This window comes from Delphinapterus leucas, chromosome 1 (assembly GCF_059928025.1).
Source record: "Delphinapterus leucas isolate spDelLeu-1000000601 "Yukka" chromosome 1, BTC_Dleu_Yukka2, whole genome shotgun sequence".
NCBI classification, from domain to species: Eukaryota; Metazoa; Chordata; class Mammalia; order Artiodactyla; family Monodontidae; genus Delphinapterus; species Delphinapterus leucas.
Window position 1 is genome coordinate 182724732 of NC_143129.1, and position 18022 is coordinate 182742753.

Below are 18022 nucleotides of genomic sequence, written 5' to 3' on the forward strand. Positions count from 1 at the left end.
ACACAAAAAAGGCTCAGGTGGATTACTAAGGTGTGCAATTATTCACTCTTGGCAAAGACTAAAGTGAGATGAACTACTTTAAAAATTAAAGTGAGGACAATCATGGAGAGACTGCAGTCTGATAAACTGGACGTCATACTGTGATTTTAAACTATGCAGGATACAGACACAGGTTTCCTTTTTCTTTTAAATCTATCTTGGTCAAGTGTAAGACATTTTGTGAATGAGCTGACAGGCAGGGAAGACTGTCAGTTACTTTGATTGAAAGTCTGAAACTTAAAAAGAATGTGCCTGTTGGGTAAAACTAAAGGGAAATATACCAAATGACACAGTGGCTGTGTATGAGTGGATAAGATTATAAATGGGGCTTTTTTGTACTCTTTTTCTTTAACTTTCTGTAATATCTGCCAAGCCTTTAAACAATGAAAATAAAACCATTCATTACCTGAAAAGAAGACACCAATAAAATCATTACTTACCTTCCTACAAGTTTGAACCAATGGAATCGATCATAAAATGGATCGCTGCCGGTCATGGTGGCTTCACTTTCATCTTGGGCGCTGGAGGCCATCTCACCTGCCCTGTCATACATCTCTCGCATCAAATCCAGCCTCTGCCTGCACAGTAGCCATAAAGTGGTGCTGGGTTAATATCACAAGGTCACATCAAAATTTCATCTTGGAAGTATCTTCCATGTAAGATTTTAAAAAGCTGCTCCCACCATTTAATGATATTAAATAAGAATAAAGGCTTTATGCATGACATTTTCATACTTAAGTTTCGCCAAAGACCAATAATGTGTTGCTCCGTTTTTCAGATCCTGGACTTCTACGGCCACCACTGTACGAGGGAACGGTCTGTCTTCCTGAGTTTTTTCCATCTCAGTGGGAAGTAATTCAGGAGGCAAAGGGGAGTACAACGTGTCAGTCAGAAGAACAAACTGAAACTGCACCTAAATGGAAGGAAGAAACCATCGACAAACGGCCTTTCTGTTTTTAGCAAGTAAGTTTTGGAAACAAGGCAATATAATCACGCCTGATGGGAAGGAGGTCAAACAGCAACACATGCTCAACAGCTTGTGATCAACTGAAAAAAGTGGCCACTCGTATATTAATCATTAAGCTATTTACAGACTTTGTTTTCCTAGCCTGGCACAGTGTTTTTGCACAACCTAAAATCTCAATAAATATACTTTGGTTGACTGAACGAAGATTTCTGTAGAGAACAAATGGTGGACCCAGGAGTGCACCCTCACCCACTAATGAGTGAGGGTGGAGGCATGCTAAGGTTTTCCATTTTAAATTCAGAGGATTACAACTATTACTCTTAAAATTGTTACCACAGGCTAAGTGCTTTGCATTCATCATGTCATTTATTTCTTGATACCACCCTATATTTTTACCAACTATTAATGAAATGCTATATACAGCTATAAGACAAAAAGATAGTCCCTGCCATCTTTTAGTCTATTTGAAGAGGGAAATAGTTAATAAATGATTACAAAATGAGATGGGACTATGAATGAATAAGACGTCTTATCCCCATTTTACAGAACTAGAATATAGCCCTCGGAGAAGATAATGATTTTTCCCAAAGCCAGGCAGTCTGTGCTCTTACCTACTTCACAGTATTGCCCCTCCCACCCCGCCCCCTGTAAATCTTAGCCATCAGGAGACTGTTAAACCGTGGGACATAAAGAAGAATAAATCTAAGATGTGGTGTGATGTTTCAGTAATATTAATTACCATGTCTAGGCACTACTTCAGCACCTTCCATGCATTCACTCTCTCATCTCTCACAAAATCCCTGGGTGGCAGGCACTGTTGCCAAACCCATTTTGCAGGTGAGGGACTGGAGGCCTGGGGCTACTAGGGTCAAACAACTGGGAGAGCTGGGGTTGGAACCTGGCTGTCTGGGTGCAGAGTGTACGCGCCTGTCCATCACACAAAACTGCCTCTCAGACCCTAGAAGACGAGAGGGCACATAGGACTTAGAAGTGCCAACTTAATGGTAGAAAACTAAAAGAAAATTGAGATTTTCAGAAACCCAAGAGAAGTATTTTGCTACCAATATGTTTCTCTAGCTCCTGTCAGGAATATGGTCTCCTTGCTTGTAAAATAAGCTAGAAAACATGTTATTTTAAAATTTTCATTTAACAAATATTTAGTTAGTACCTAATATGTTCCAGGTACATATATTAAATACAGGCATATATAAACCTGTTTCATAGCAAAAAGCTGCTGAGTTCACCCAAGGGAAAGGTTAGCTCAAGATGAGGACCATGAAGCCCACCAGGCTCAGCTCTGCCTCCAGATGGTCCATGTTCCCACACCCTCCGTACCTTCTTCTTCAATTCCACACTGATGGCATTGGCCTCCTTCAGGTAAACGGCATTGCCCCAGAGTAAGTCCCTTAATGAGGTAAACTGGTGAGACTTCCACTTCCGGAAGGCCCACTGGGCCAGCTCAAATTCATGTTGTGTCCAAGGAACTGAAAGAGCAAACGAAGTGTATTGAATGGTGATCTCATAACCATGTAGAAATTATATCCCTCCTCTACCTCATCTCTTTCATCAAGTATTTTCCAGTTTTCCTCCATTCTTTTTTAAGATACACCGTAATGTGTGGTTTATAATAAAGAAAAACCCCTAGTACGTTGTACAACTTCAAATTATCTATTTTTCTTTCTAGTACAGGACAAAGAAGGTCATATTTCACATAGATATTTATTTTTTATTTTTAAATATTTATTTATTTATTTAGCCTGTGCCGGGTCTCAGTTGCAGCACGTGGGCTCTTTGTTGAGGCATGCGGGATCTTTAGTTGTGGCATACGGGACCTTTTTTTTCAGTTGTGGCATGCAGACTCTTAGTTGCGCGGACTTTTAAGTTGCGCGGATTCTTAGTTGCAGCATGCCTGCAGGATCTAGTTCCCCGACCAGGGATCGAACCCAGGCCCCCTGCATTGGGAGCATGGAGTCTTACCCACTGGACCACCAGGGAAGCCCCTCACATGGATAACTAAAAATAAAGAATTTAGTACATAAATTAAGAGTTCCTTCACAGTTATTATGAAGGCTTGAGATTACTGAGAGGTTGGATAGAAAAATGAAATGTGATGAATGTTCATACTGCATTGTAAGGCAGTAACTAACCATTAAAGCCCTAATTCAACTAAGAAATTCTAGAAAACTTAAGACAGGTAGGCAGGACTAAGCAATGTGATTAGCAATCTGCCAGAAATAGCTTTAATGTACGCTGATATATTCCAAAGCCCTCACTCGGAAATCCCTGACATAAACCAGAAAATAAAACACAGTATCTTAACAAAGATTAAGCTCTATATTTATTTGCAACATATATGTGAACTTCATATGTACAGTAATATGAGACAGTTTATATAAATTGCCCAACAGATTTCTATGGAGACTATGCTCAGATAGATGGCTTGTGTTCTAATAGACACTATGAGCCCCATCCCCACCTCACAGAGTACAGCCTGGATTCTCAGCATTGAGCATCTTTTAAATCATCTTTAAATCACCTCAGTAATTTGACAGCACAGATCAGAAACATATGTCAATACAGAGGAAAGTTTCAGTCTCTATATTTCACCTTCTTCCTCCTCTTCTTCCTCTTCAGTTGTTTCTGCTGCCAGGGATCTCGTCTCCACCTGCTTCTGCAAGGCCTGCAATTTACTCTCATAATCCTGAACGAAAAGAAAGGAGATAACATGTAGGAGAGAGAGGACATAAGAAGGAAGGAAAAGAAAAAAGAAAGGAAGATTGGGGCAAGGTAGAGATTGCAAAAGACAAAGAAAAGAGAATATTGAGGTAGGAAACAACAGTGAAAAGAAAGACATACAAAGAAATGCTTCAGAAAAAAGCCATAAAGCACACAAAATAGTCTGCAATGGGTAAATGCTTTAAAAGATCTTGTGTTCCAAGGAATTTAACTGCAGTCTCTCTGTTTCTACTCCCTCAGACTCAAGAGTTCTTTACTTGGGGTTGTGGTAGAGGAGAGGGGGGATTTTGAAGGAAAAATGCATGTGTCCCTTAAATGTTAAAATACACTTAAATAGTATCTTTACACATCCAAGAATTCTGGAGAAAACAATACTGGAAAAGATTAAATTCACCAGTATTGCCAAGAGTTCTAATTATCTAACTGTTTGGATGGGGAAAAGAATTCAGACTGTAGACCCTGAAGCTCCCTATGGATGAAATATTACTATCTTTGCAGCTGTAGGATGAGTTTACCCTTCAGGTAACCAAAAGATCACAGTGCTCTTAGGATTGAAATAATCTATATATTGCATTTACTTATTCGATAAATAAACTTTATTTCAAAATATATTATTATAATACAAAATGTATTACTATATTTCAAATCATATTCATCCTTCCTTCCTCCATCTTACTCCATGCAGTCTCAATTAGGGTGATATCAGTCCTAACAGGGAAAAAAAAGTGGTTCTTGGGGGATTAAAAAAAAAAAAGTACTCTTTTTATGTATAAAGCATAAATATACATAGAGTATATAAACTGATATACTATATATCTGACATATTAAAATTGCATGGTGGAGAGAGATTAAGGAAAAAAATGTCTAAAAAGGTTCCTTGGAGTGTTAAATGAAAAAAAAGCTTGTGTTTTTTGACAATAAAACAAATTAAGAAAAAAGACCTTCACATAATACAACACCAAATCACAACATAAGCACAGCATTTTAAAAATATACTAGCAGGCTTCCTGCTTCTCTGGGAGTGGGCCGATTCCAGGCTGTCATGGTTTAGGTATGACTATGTACTGTTTTCAAACAGAGCTCTCCAAGTCACAAATCAAATATTCCACGCATTACAGAAGACCACTGAAAGCCTCGCTAGCAAACCCCGTTACAAAAGGCGCTCCCAATGGCTATGCTAAGAGGGATGCAAATATTCTAGGCTCCAGTCATTTATCATTTAGTCTCACAAAGGAAGCTTTCTCTCTTTAGTGGAGCTGGCAGTGACCAAGAGCCAGCGAAACAGCTTTTTTTTTTTTTTTGTGGTACGTGGGCCTCTCACTGCTGTTGCCTATCCTGTTGCGGAGCACAGGCCCCGCGGCCATGGCTCACTGGCCTAGCCGCTCCGCAGCATGTGGGATCTTCCCGGACTGGGGCACGAACCCGTGTCCCCTGCATCGGCAGGCGGACTCTCAACCACTGCGCCACCAGGGAAGCCCCGAAACAGCTTTTTAAAGACATCTAAACACACTTTTTAGGAGACTATGTACTGTGGGAGAAATGAAAAATATAAAGTAGCAGGTAAAAAGACTGCGGTTTTGCTCCTGGCACCTGCTCTTATTAGTCTTACAATTCTGGGAAAGTTAATCCTTTCTACACCTCATTTTTGCCATCTTTAAAATGAAGATTTTAGTGTTCGACCTTGCCTACCACACAGGACTGCAGGAAGGACCAAATGACAAACCATTTAAAAACGCAAGTTAGGGGCTTCCCTGGTGGCGCAGTGGTTGAGAGTCCGCCTGCCGATGCAGGGGACACGGGTTCGTGCCCTGGTCTGGGAAGATCCCACATGCCGCGGAGCGGCTGGGCCCGTGAGCCACGGCCGCTGAGCCTGCGCATCCGGAGCCTGTGCTCCGCAACGGGAGAGGCCGCAACAATGAGAGGCCCGCGTACCGCAAAAAAAAAAAAAAAAAAAGCAAGTTCAAGTCCGCTTAAATGGTAACACACTATCAAAATGACAGGTAGTGTTTTTTAAAAGTTTCTTTTCTAAGTACACCTAGCCCCCAATTCTGGTTTCTAAATACCATTCCCCACTAAAAGGAACCAGGGCTCCTTGTGAAACTGACTGACTTCAGATCTGGAGCAAGGAAAATACAAGGTAACCCCAGAATATCTTGGGCCAGAAAGCATGGAGTACTCAAAGACCGATGGGACCATTTCAAAAGGACAAAGACTCCCATTGGCCAATAAATAATAATAACAGGAAAAAAATATACAGCACATTGAGTATGAAAAGAATCCATGAGCCCACAGTGATACTGAAAGAAGGAGAGAAAAAGGGAAAGCTCTTCTTTACCAAAAAACAAAACAAATAGCCAGTTAATAAACGCAGAGGCAATGACAATTAGAAAATCACTACATTGCAACCCTAGATGCAGTAATTGAATCAGGCAAGGATCATTAATAAAAGCCAAAACAACTGAGTGAAAGGTGGATGGAAAACAGAATATTCACACAATCTCAAGAGCCTACTAACAAGGAGAAAGAGCTGGGAAACATCACATTAACTAAATTTATTAAACTTTAACGTTACTGATAATAGAACAAATTGACATTTTGTGTCTACTGATGTGAAGCAAATGGAAGTACACAATGTAACATTTATAGCATTCTTAACAAAAATGTTTACCCTAAATCTAATCTTGGGGAAACAATCAGACAAATTAGAATGTGGCCTAGACTCTTCAAAAATACCTGTGTAACAAAAGATAAAAGAACCATCAGAACCAAATGCAATCAATAAACCGTGACTGGATCTTGGATTAAAAAACATGCACACACACACTTCCAACATTTATATTTTTTAGACAATTAGTGAAATTTGAAAATGACCTGTATTTTACATGATACTGAATCAGTATTAAATTTTTGGATGGGATAATGGTATTAAGAGAATGTCCTTGATTTTAGGAGATACATGTGTATTTAGGGGTAAACTGACATTATATCTATAACTCACTTTCAAATGATTCAGGAAAAGTATATAAACACGGGTATACAAAGGTTCATTGTACTATTTGTTTTCAAAGTAAGAGGCTGGGGGTGTGGTTTCTACAAAACCTATGTTATTACATAGGATTCTTTCAGCAAAAAGAGAAAGACAGCTGATTTACAGAAAAAGCATCAGGTGGAAAAAAATGTTAATATCTTAGCTTGAGGATTTTGTTGTTTTTCATTTTTTCCCCAATTTCTAAATTACAGTAATATACACATAACATAAAATTGACCATCTTAACCACTTTTAAGGTATGAAATACGATAATAACACTGTGCAACCATCATCACTATCCACGCTCCAGAACTCTTCACCTTGTAAAACTAAAACTCTTTGTCCTTTAAATACTAACTCTCACCCCCGCAGCCCCTGGCAACCAGCATTCTACCTTCTGTCTCCACAGTTTTGACTACTCTAGGTATCTCATATAAATGGAATCATACAATTGTGACTTTTTGTGACTGGCTTATTTCTAAGGACTTCCTCAAGAATAGGTTTATAAGCTGGTCAAACTACCAATGAAAACAAAATCCTCAGATTCTGACAGTTAAAGTATAAGGGTGACTTTCCCTAAGGGCTGTGGTTGTGCTTTAGTGGCAGTAAAGCTGACATAAAAAGATGTTCCATAATGCTATAGACCTAAAACTTTAATTGCATTTTGACCAGGGAAAATTTCTATAAGCAGCTGGTAGTCCAAATGTCAACACCATTCTTGAATTGGCCTCTTCCCCAAACCAGGCTGCACATGAGCTTCCAACAAGGATATTCTGTACGCTACCAGAAAAACTCTAAGCCCTGGATTTTCCTACAACAAACGGATAAAGAGATTCAGATACTATTGTTCTGCTGATTTCATGGGGAAAACTAGGACCATTATGGAAAACACGCTAAAAAATAACATATTTTCCAAGAAACTTCCATGTTTATAAAAAGTCCCAATTAACTGAATATATGCTCCATATTTATAAAGGCACTGCACTGGCTGTTTCCTCTTCTAGAATGCTCTCTTCCACCCGACTATCCTTGTTTTTAAGCTCACTGTACTAGGCACTGTTCTTAATGTTTAACATGGATTGTTTCAATCATCCCAATAACCCTATGAAAATGCTACTATTTTATCCTCATGTTAAAAAAGAAAAAGGCTTAAAGAAATTAAGTAACTTTCCAAAGATCAAAATTAGCAAGTAGTAGAAATAGGATCTGAACCCAAGCAACTGGACTCAAAGCATGCTTTTTTTTTTAACCACTATCCATCCATTCATTTCATCAACAAATTAATACTTTTTTCACTCCTACTATGTGCCAGATGCTAGGAGTACAGTGGTCAATAAGACAGAAGTCTCACTGGTAAGGGAGAGATGATAAACAGTCACTGTACACACTAGGATTTCAGTAGAGAGTAGTATTGATACTATGAAGAAAGATAAAGAAAGGTAGCTTTCAGAGAGTAACAGAGAGAAGAGAGGAGTGGAGGAAGACTTTTAGATTAGGTGGTCAGGGAAGGTCTCTCCATAGAGATAACATTTAGTCAGAGCTCTAAGCAAGCGCTCTGAGATCTCTGGTGGGGGTTGTTTATTCCAGTCAAATATAACAGCAAGTACAAAGGTCCTGGGATAGAAAGGAACTTGGTGTGTTTAAGGAAAAGCAAGAAAACCTGTGTGGTGGACTGGAGGAGTGAGAAGGGTTGGAGATGCAGTTGAGAAGTAGTCAGATAGGGACCAAGCTATGGACAGCCTTATAGGCCACAGGAAGGACTGTGGATCTTATTCTAAAGGAAGCCGCTGGGTGGTTTAGAGCTGGGAAGTACTGTGGTCTAGCATATGTTTTAAAAATACCACTCTCCACGGAGAATATAGCCTGCGGGCTTGGAAGCAAGGCCAGCAGTCATGAAGCTGTCCCTGCAGTTTCAAGGGAGATGGCAGTGGCCTGGTCCAGGGTATCAGCAGTAAAGGTGATGAAAAGAGAATGGAGTTGGGATATGTTTTACAGACAGAGGAAGTGTGTCCTACAGATGATGTGATCATGGGGTGTACTAAAAAAAGGGAAACTGAGGATCACCCTTGGATATTTGGTCTGAGCTAGCTGCCCTGGTTTAGATAGTTTAAATGTGAGATGCCAGTTAGCTTTCTGGATGGCAGGTCAGAGCTGTGCATCTATGTCCAGAGGTCAGGGGAATGGCCCAGGCTGGAGAGAGTACATCTGAGAGTCAGCAGAGAGGGAGGCAGGGCAGTGGTTTGCAGACAGACCGACTGCCTGAGACTGGACCTGGATCCCCACTTAGTAGCTGTGTGACAATGAGAAGGCATGTAAAATGGGAAGAACAACACTTACTTTACAGAAGAGGGCTGTTGCGAGGCTTCAATAAGCTAATACATGTAAAATGTTTATTGGCCCAAGTACAGTTGACCCTTGAACAACACAGGGGTTGGGGCACTGACCATGCAGTCAAAAATCAGCGTGTAACTTTACAGTCGGCCCTCGGTTTCTGAGGTTCCATGTCCGCAGATTTCAACCAACCGTGGATTGAGGAGTACTGCTGAACATATGCACTGAAAAAAAATCCACATATAAGTGGACCCATGCAGTTCAAACCCGTGTCTTTCAAGGGTCCACTGTAAATGCGCAACACACAGGAGGTGCTGTCTGCATCACCATCTGTGTGAACATGGAAATGCGTAAGGTCACCTGGTGGAATGAACAGATACGGAAAGAGCCAATGTCTGTGGCCACAGAGACCATGAAGGAACAGCCAGTGAGGTCAGAGGAAAATCAGAAGCCAAGAGAATAAGGTGTTCCAAGAAGTAAAGAGTAGGCAACCCATGTCAAATGCTAGACAGATTTAGTAAGATGAGGTCTGAGAAAACACCCTGGATTTGTCACCATGGAGATTGCTGGTGACCCTAATCAGGGTGGCTTCAGTGGTGAGGTGGGAATGAGTCTGACCAGAGTGAGTTCAACTAAGAATGGGGAGAGGAAACAAGAAAAAGAAGGTGGACAAGTGGGAAAAAGTACAGAAAACGCTCTCAGGAGTATTTTTGGAAAAAGGAACAGAGAACTACAGTGGCAGGTCACAGGGAACACGGAACTTTTTTATAACTGGTGAAATGACATGCTTGTAATGCTGACAGGAATAATGTGGAGGGAGAAAAACTGATGTTGTAAAAGAGAAGGGGTAAATGTTCAATAAGTCCCTCAGAAGACAGGATGAAGGGAACAAGGGCTGGGCTAAGACAGGAGCACAGACGGTTCTTCCACCAACAGGAGGGAAGGTCAAGTATGGTTTGGACGCAGACCTAGAAGTGGGAAGAAAAGGAAGTTTACTTCTGATTCCTTCTTTTTCTCAAAATGCATATCATCAGCTGAGAGCAAGAAAAGGCCACCTTTTTGTTCCCTAAGGCACCTGGTTGTAAACTTTCAGAGCACCCTGTATTTCTCCCTCAGGGCATTGGTCACAAATGTACTGTATAACCACTGGTGTGACTGTCTAATAGCTATCTCCTCCACAACTCTGTGAATTTCAGGAGGCCGGGGATCTGTCATTCACCACTGACCCACCAGCATCTGGCACTTATCTGTCTTCTAGATCAGATACACAGTGGTGTACTGATCTTCTAGTTAACAGTTCTCAAAAGTGACCATCTTTGAGGGCTTGGCAAATCTGCAGGCCAAATCCAGCCCACCATTTGATAAATACAGTAGTTTTATCAAAATATAGCCATGTCCATCCCTTTGCATATTGTCTATGGCTGCTTTTCTGCTACAACAGCAGAGCTGGGCAGTTTGACAGAGACCACGAGGCCCCCAAAGCCTAAAATATTTACTATCTGGCCCTTTACAGAAAAAGTTTGCCAATCCCTGTTCTAGACAGTGGTTCTCAAAGGTGGGTGCTGATCTGGCAGCATCAGTATCACTTGGGAACTTATGAGAAATACAGTTATCAGACCCTCCCCCAGACCTCTTGCATCAGAAACTCTGGGGGTGGGACCAGCATTCTATGTTCTCACAAGCCCCTCAGGGGATTCTGATGCACACGACAGTTTGAGAACCACTCTTCTGGGTGATGTGTACAGACGAACAGTGAAGAAAACAAGACAGATAGGTGCTTATTCTAGGTGAGTTTACAGTCTCATGGAAGCACCAAGTAAGTGCACAGATAACTACAGGTTAGCATTATTATTAAACAGTGAGCTGCCCTGGGATAGGCTGCGGCAGGAAAAGGGGCTCGTGAGCACCGATCCGGAAGAGGAGCTCAGCACGAGGAGAAAGGATGCCAGTCTTGAGGAAGTGAAAAGCCCAGAGGTGGAAACAAGCTTGGCAAGTTCAAAGAACAAAAGTCCAAAGTGCTTGCTAGTGAGGGAATGTCAAGACTTAAAGTCAGAGAGACAGGCAAAAAGCCCAAACAGGGACAGCCTTGGAAGCTACGATAAGAGGTTCATATTTTAAAGTGCAATGGGAAGCCACTGGAGGCCACTGGCACTGATTTTTGTTTTCAAAGGACGCTGCTGGTTGCTACGTGGACAATGGCGTACGGGGGTCAGGAACAGAAGTGAAGAGACCAGCTAGGAGGCTACTGTGGTACTACAGGTGAGACACGATGGTGCCACAACTAGGGCATCTCTGAGGAGGTGGCATTTAAGGTAAAATCAATGTCACAATTCTGGGTTTTCTGGTTAGGCTGTTTCTGACATTAGAGGCTTGGCTCATTTTGCTAATGCTGCCTTCTTCTTTTAATGGCAGATTATAATTAGCAAGCGATAGCTGGAAGGGAGATGTCCACGCCCCAGTTCTTGTCAACACCTTAATGTACTCACCACCAGCAGCACCATGCAGACACAGTCTCAGATCTATGCCTCCAGGGGTCTCACAACACCTATTCTTAGACCTGTGCAGCTCCTATTTTCTCCCAATCTCTCAGTCCTATCTTGGTCTCATTAACTTTACTTTCCAAACATGGTCCAAGCAAGAGCCTTCTTCACCTTGTGGGATATATACACAGGGCTTATCCCCCTCCACGAACTGATTCATTGATTCTATCTCCAAATAATCTATCAGTCATTCCCTCCATCCTGTCCCCCCGCCTCCGTTTGGAAAGCATCGTTCCTCCTTTAGTTCACCCAGCAACTTCCCAACTGCAGCACTGGGCTCTGAATTTGCCTCTATCCAACCCAAACTTTGGCCATTTCTAAAAGATGAATCTACGAATGCAATCTCCCTGTATAATACATGGTAGCTTCCATCGTGCTCAAGATAAAATCCGAAGTCCTTAGCATGCCATGATCTGGCCCCTGCCCCACCCCCCGCCAGGTCCCCCAAGTTACTCGCAGTTCCCTGGACCTGACACGTTTCCTCCTTCTCCCTGCCATTCTTCACTTGCATACATTTGCAGTTGTACTTTGGGACTCTGCTCTTGGCTCAGGGCTTCCTCTTTCAAAAACCTTTTACCACTCTGCCCACACTCATCCTGTGTACACAACTATCACTGCACATAATACTGCGTTGGAATTGTCGGTACTGTCCTAGAAATGGTCGGGTCTCGGCAACTTTTCCACCAGGTTCTCCAACAGCAGAGAAATACAAAGTACCTGAAGGGAAAGGGTAAGAAGGCTGAAGCAAGCCAATCCAAGCGTTAACATTTCCCTTAAGTTCCAAATTTCATATTTAAAAACTCATGTTGGGGAAGAAAAAAAAACCCATGCGGATTTTGTATTCTACTCCATTATGTATGATTATGTTGCTTTTCAACATAAAAAATAATGTCATGTCCAAATGTTCAATAAGACCGATGGTCCGCTCCAGAAAAATCTTCTGCTTTGTCCTGTTCACCTCTAACATATCACCAATGCTCTGGGTGGAGAAAAGCAGTGGCTAAGGGAAAAAAGAAAAGCTAAACAGAGTTACTCAAAGCTTTCTAGAAATTTCATTTCTACCCATATGAAGTATACCATTTCATTTAAAGAAAACTGCAAATCAAAATTATATAGTTGAAAAAAACAGAAAATACAGGATAAACTCAAAGAAATCATAAAGGGATATCTGATATCCTCATTATCTTATAATATAACAGGTTTTATTTAAGTAAAACGTAGCATAAAATAGGGATTAAAGACCTCATTTAAGATAGAATTTTGATAAATCAAAAAGGGTAACAAACAGCAAAAGCTCTAAACAAATCAAGTTCATGTAGAAATACTTTTTAAAAGGTATGGTTTGTAACCATCTTCAGGTGAAAGAGCAATAAATAAAAGTCAAGACCAGGTTTCATTAGCATCACTCTGTTTCACTTTCCCTCCTCCCACATCAGAGAGAAATCACACTCTTAAGAGATAATTTCAGTTTTTATTGAATGAGGACTTTATTTTTTAACATTACAAACTAACTCTCCCTTTCTGAAAAGGTAGATCTTACACTCAAAGACAATCTTCAAGCATTTTCTAAAAAGAAACTGAGGGAGAAATCCATAGTTCATTAACAAGAAGATTCACAACTTCTTTTTACAGTAATGATGGGAGGAAACCAATACACTTCACAACCTACATTGGTTCAAACTAAGTATCTAGAGCAGATTTTTAAATCTCAGAAAGATGACATAAAGTAGACAATTATGAAAACTGTTCATAATACAGAATTTGGCTCTAACAGTGCAGAACAAATGCTTGCTTTGCACTGCACCTAAAAAGGCGTCTTCATTAAGGTACGCCAGGACTCAACAGCTTCCCCTGCTCCCAGTCCTTTGTACAAATCATTAAGGCAAGTCTACAAAGGACCAATAAGACACAGGGGTATAGCAGCTGACGGGAGAAAACCTACGTAACTTCCTGTAGTCTGACAGCCTTTAATGCAGACATCGGTGTGACAAACTGTGTTCTGTCCTGTTTTGTTTTGTTTTTCTTCAGCATCAACCTACACCTAAAGCACAAGAGGTCACTTCAAGTCACTTCAATGGAATAAACAATTCCCATTCATTGCATTTTCCAGTGAAAAGAGAAGCACCAGAAAGAATTAGAAGCAAAACTAAAGGAAAAGCCCTTTGGTTTAGACTTATTTGATAAACAGAAGTCTTTAACTCTCCAAGGAATACCATAGTGTGTGGTTTGGTTTGTGAAACTGTACCAATTGATTAGGACTCTATTTCCATTATTGTCAGATCATTATATAATTTCAATAGCACAAACTTTTAAAAAAAAATTTCACTATGATAATAGCTAGGGATATTTCAATAATACAGTAATGGCTTAATGGTGACCATTTCCCTTTGGTCTTGTAGTATTTAAGCTTAGGGACAGGTACTGTCAAATTAAAAAACAAACGAAGCAATGTAGGCTATACCAATCACAAAAGCATGGTACTAGTTACTTCTTCAGTGAAAGTCAATGAAGAAATTCCATTCACACAGTTATTGTCTAAGACAAGTATCTGCTCTGAAATGCATGAAGGGCAATCAAATCTTGGTTCATTTCTTTCTGGTCATCTGAAATTAAGGGCTACATTAGATATCTAAACATTTCAATAATCTGAGGGCGCCTGGATCAGCACATGAAGCACAAATACAAATCTAACTCTTTGGAATATCAGTGTGGGTATAGTGCCTACACAACCCACATTTGTAAATGAAATACTGTATTTCTTTTCATTCTACAGTGTCTCCTGATCACCAGGAGAAACTCACTCCCATTGTTCAGTGTGAAAGGGAGGTACCTGCCCATAATGACATTAAAAGGCCACCATAAGAATGAAAATATATAGGCCTATCCTATGTTATCTCAAGTTGGAAAATTGAAAGCCCACTTTTGCTACAGAGTTGAAAGCTGCGTTGTTATTATTATTAGTTTTAGAAAATCAACTTTTTTGCAAGAAAGAAATAGATAACATAACTATGTCTAAGAAGAACAAAGAAGGACAAATGGGGTTTACACAAGATGCACTGAAGTGACTGATCTGAAGTACCCTACCAAGTATATTCAAACCACATGGTGCAGGACACTGTCATCTCAATTAAGTCAACTCATTACAAACATCATTCAGTCAACCCATGACAGACATCACCCCTGTCTAATCTGCCATAAAACTTCAGCTGAAGACTAGGACTGCTCTAGCTATGAAAGCAAAAATAGCCCCCAAAGTTAATTGGAAGCAACTTTCTGTGCATTATAAAAGCATTTTCTTAGAAGCAAAGAAAAAAAATACTATGATTAAAAATAATGTTCTAATAAAGAATAGTGCCTACACGCAAAGGAAAAAACCCCATGTAATCACAATCTTTAAGGCTTCCTTGAACATTAACTGCTATCCTGGATGTAATTTTTCACACCATCTGGAAGACAAGCGTTTGATAGGTGACTTAGCAATCTTCAACAACATGATGTCAGACAATCTCATAGACATCTCTGGTTCTTCACACCGCCTCTTTAAAAAGTTTCTGACAAGTTCAAGAGATGAAGGATGAAGAAAACTATTCTTTTCTTCCCATCAAAATCCATCTTTTTTAGTGGATTCTCCAGTGAGGCAAACTGAGACCACAACATAGTAAAATGAGGTATTGATACAATAACTGTTCATCAGGACTTCTCTTTCCTTGCTTGAGTATCTGTGAGGATCACTGCTGCTGACCAAAGAATAGTTTATTATACATCATCTCCTTTATTCTAAACCAAACCAAAGTTAACTTATTTCATTATTTCATCATCTACTGAAAATAAGTACACACAGCCAAATGCTGTAGCCTTCTCCCCATGTTCCACCTCTCCCCTCTCTCCACCAAATAACCTCCCTATAAACTTATACATACTGCTCAAAGAATCATACGAGTATTTTGTTGGCATTTCTGTTGGCAAGATATTGGTGAATAGTTCAGCGTCTCTCTGTGTATGTATTTGTGTGAGAAATGATTTGTGTGAGAAATGATAAACTTCAAAATGCGAACCACAAACAGAAATCCAGACAGATGCCAATTTAAAGATTTCAGTATTATGACAAAATTCATACATACACTGATGCAGTCAAAAGAAAAAAAACCCTACTGAATCAGTTCTATGTAAAATATAGAAGAGCAAGAAGATGTGGAAGTTCCACGGAAGATGCAAAGCTGTGTCCTATAAAATATGTCCAAAGACATTTAGTTCTGGTTTTTGAAAATTTCCATGATATTTAAAGAAAGAAACAGACATGGATAAGAAATCCAAAGCTGTGTTCACACAGTTGCATGTTATTATTTTTAAACTAATGTCTAACATTTATGGGGAAATAATAGACATTTAATGCTACATATCAAATTCCTCTTTTGAATGTTTGCATAAACCAAGAGGCAAGTCTTTCTGGATATTAGATAAATTTATAGGCATTATAAAAACATAGCAAACTTACACCGAAACAAGACCAGTCTGTGTAAGTAAGTATATTATCTAGGCACCAAGAAAGGAGGAAAGTCTCAGAAAAATAAGGGAGGTCTCAATGTTTTGTCCAAAATTCCAGAAACTGCCCACTTATGGTATACAAACAAAAGGGAGGTGTCGAAACATTTACCAGTGTTTTATGTTTTAACAATATTAAAATCAGTTAATATTTTAGAAGCACAACATTATAATCATAACGCAAATACTAGGAACTCAAGGCCAAGGCTAGAACCAACCCAAATCATAAGCTACCATCGCCTGTTTCCTCCACCAAGGGTTCAAGTTTGTCCAGTAATTTATACTGTGGTTTCTCGACCAGCTTTGAGATTGGGTGCTGAGAACTGTCGCCTCATTCTCGGAGGTGTCACAAACTGGCTACAGTGGTTGGGTTTGTCAGTCTGCTTTTGACAGGAATTGGCTGCACTGCCCTCTAACTGACCTCCAGTGTTATAATTACAGTAAGACTGACGATGTTGATGCATATGGCGCTTTGCCTGGAAAGTCTGCAGATCAGCCGTGGGGTGACCACTGTGGGAGTTTAGTGATTCTGAAGAAGCAGATGCCTGGCAGTGCACGCTTTTCGGTTGGCCATTATTGAGCGAGTTGCTTCTCCAGCGTAACTGAGGTGGCTGTTGTTGATTATTAATATGCTGCTTGCTAACTTGAATGTGATCTTGACTTCGAGTGCCCTGAGAGCCCCATGGTAACTGGGGATCCTTAGAAGCTGCTCTACTCCCCTTCTCTTGGTTCTCCTGTTTATTTCCTTTCCTTCCATCTTCATCTTTCGGAATTCTAAGCTCTATAACCTCATCTTCTGTTATGATGATATGTGTCCCGGGACTCCAAGAGTTTCTGTGTTTAGGGTTGCTCTTAAAGGGGAACCGGGGCTTCCGGTTCTCAGGAGGGATGAACCTATGAGGCACATTCTGCCGGCGAAGCTGCTTTGTTATCTCCTGCTGTTGCAGGTTCTTGAACCGAATTTGCTCCTGCCTCATCCAACGCAGACGTCCACGTCTAAAAGCTGGGTCTCCATTCATCAGCTGGGAAACACGCTCTTCTTTCCCAAGTTCTCCACTGTCTCCTTTACATACATCGATCTCAGACTTGCTACTGGCACCAGCTCCAACAGGTTCCTTTGCTTTGTGGTTTCCTTGGGTTTTCTGTTCCTGAGACCCAATCAGTGGCAAGACTTTCTCCATTTTGAGCATTTTATTTCTTAATACTTTTATCTCCTCATCTTTCATGTTATTTTGCTTTTTGACTTCTTGCAAAATGTCTTCCAGCTTGTCTATATGAACCTTGAGGTCATCCACATCAGTTCCTCCTTTACTACTGGCCATCATGTCTTCAATCTTCTCATCCCCTACACCAACCGTGTCCCAGACATCCCTGGCCACTGCCCTCCAGGAGTCCCGCTCGTTGGGGTCTTTCTTCCCATACATGGCACAAAGCTCTTTCATCTTAACAATGGCCAAGGCTTCAATCTCCTGCCTACTGTGCCTAAAATCGTTGAGAGCAACCTCATAGCATATCTCTTTTACAGCCTGTATCTTAAGATCTGAGATGGTGACCCACTTGGAATCTTTACTCAGGCGTCTTCTTTGGGGGATTTGATACATTTTAATTGGTTCTCGTTTCTTCCCACTGCTAGGGAGGCCACATTTTTTAACAATGGTTTGCAACTTGCTGGGAGGTAGCTTTTCTCTCAGAGAAGTAATCAGTTTCCAGCTCTCTTCACAGGACCTCTTGTCAGAATCGTCCCCGCTATCAGAATCCGCGTCCTTTGGAAAAACAAAATCAAAAAATGGCCCCAAAATAACCAAAATTAAAATGTAAAAAAGGAAAATCAAATCGAAG

General features: G+C 40.5%; 1 protein-coding gene across 21 annotated transcripts in view; it reads right to left on the bottom strand.

Moving 5' to 3' along the window:
- KIF1B (kinesin family member 1B) overlaps window positions 1-18022 on the bottom strand; it is a 148343-nt gene that overhangs the window by 43674 nt on the left and 86647 nt on the right. For 20 of the 21 annotated variants that reach the window (XM_089901520.1, XM_089901491.1, XM_089901508.1 and 17 more), the window contains 4 exons: window positions 3614-3707; window positions 2342-2490; window positions 774-952; window positions 480-617 (listed from right to left, as the gene is read on the bottom strand). In XM_089901520.1, coding sequence (XP_089757646.1) covers window positions 480-617; window positions 774-952; window positions 2342-2490; window positions 3614-3707 — 560 coding nt within the window. Of the gene's footprint in view, window positions 1-479; window positions 618-773; window positions 953-2341; window positions 2491-3613; window positions 3708-4519; window positions 17947-18022 lie in introns of those variants that run through there. The other variant, XM_022598504.3, reaches the window with a different exon arrangement.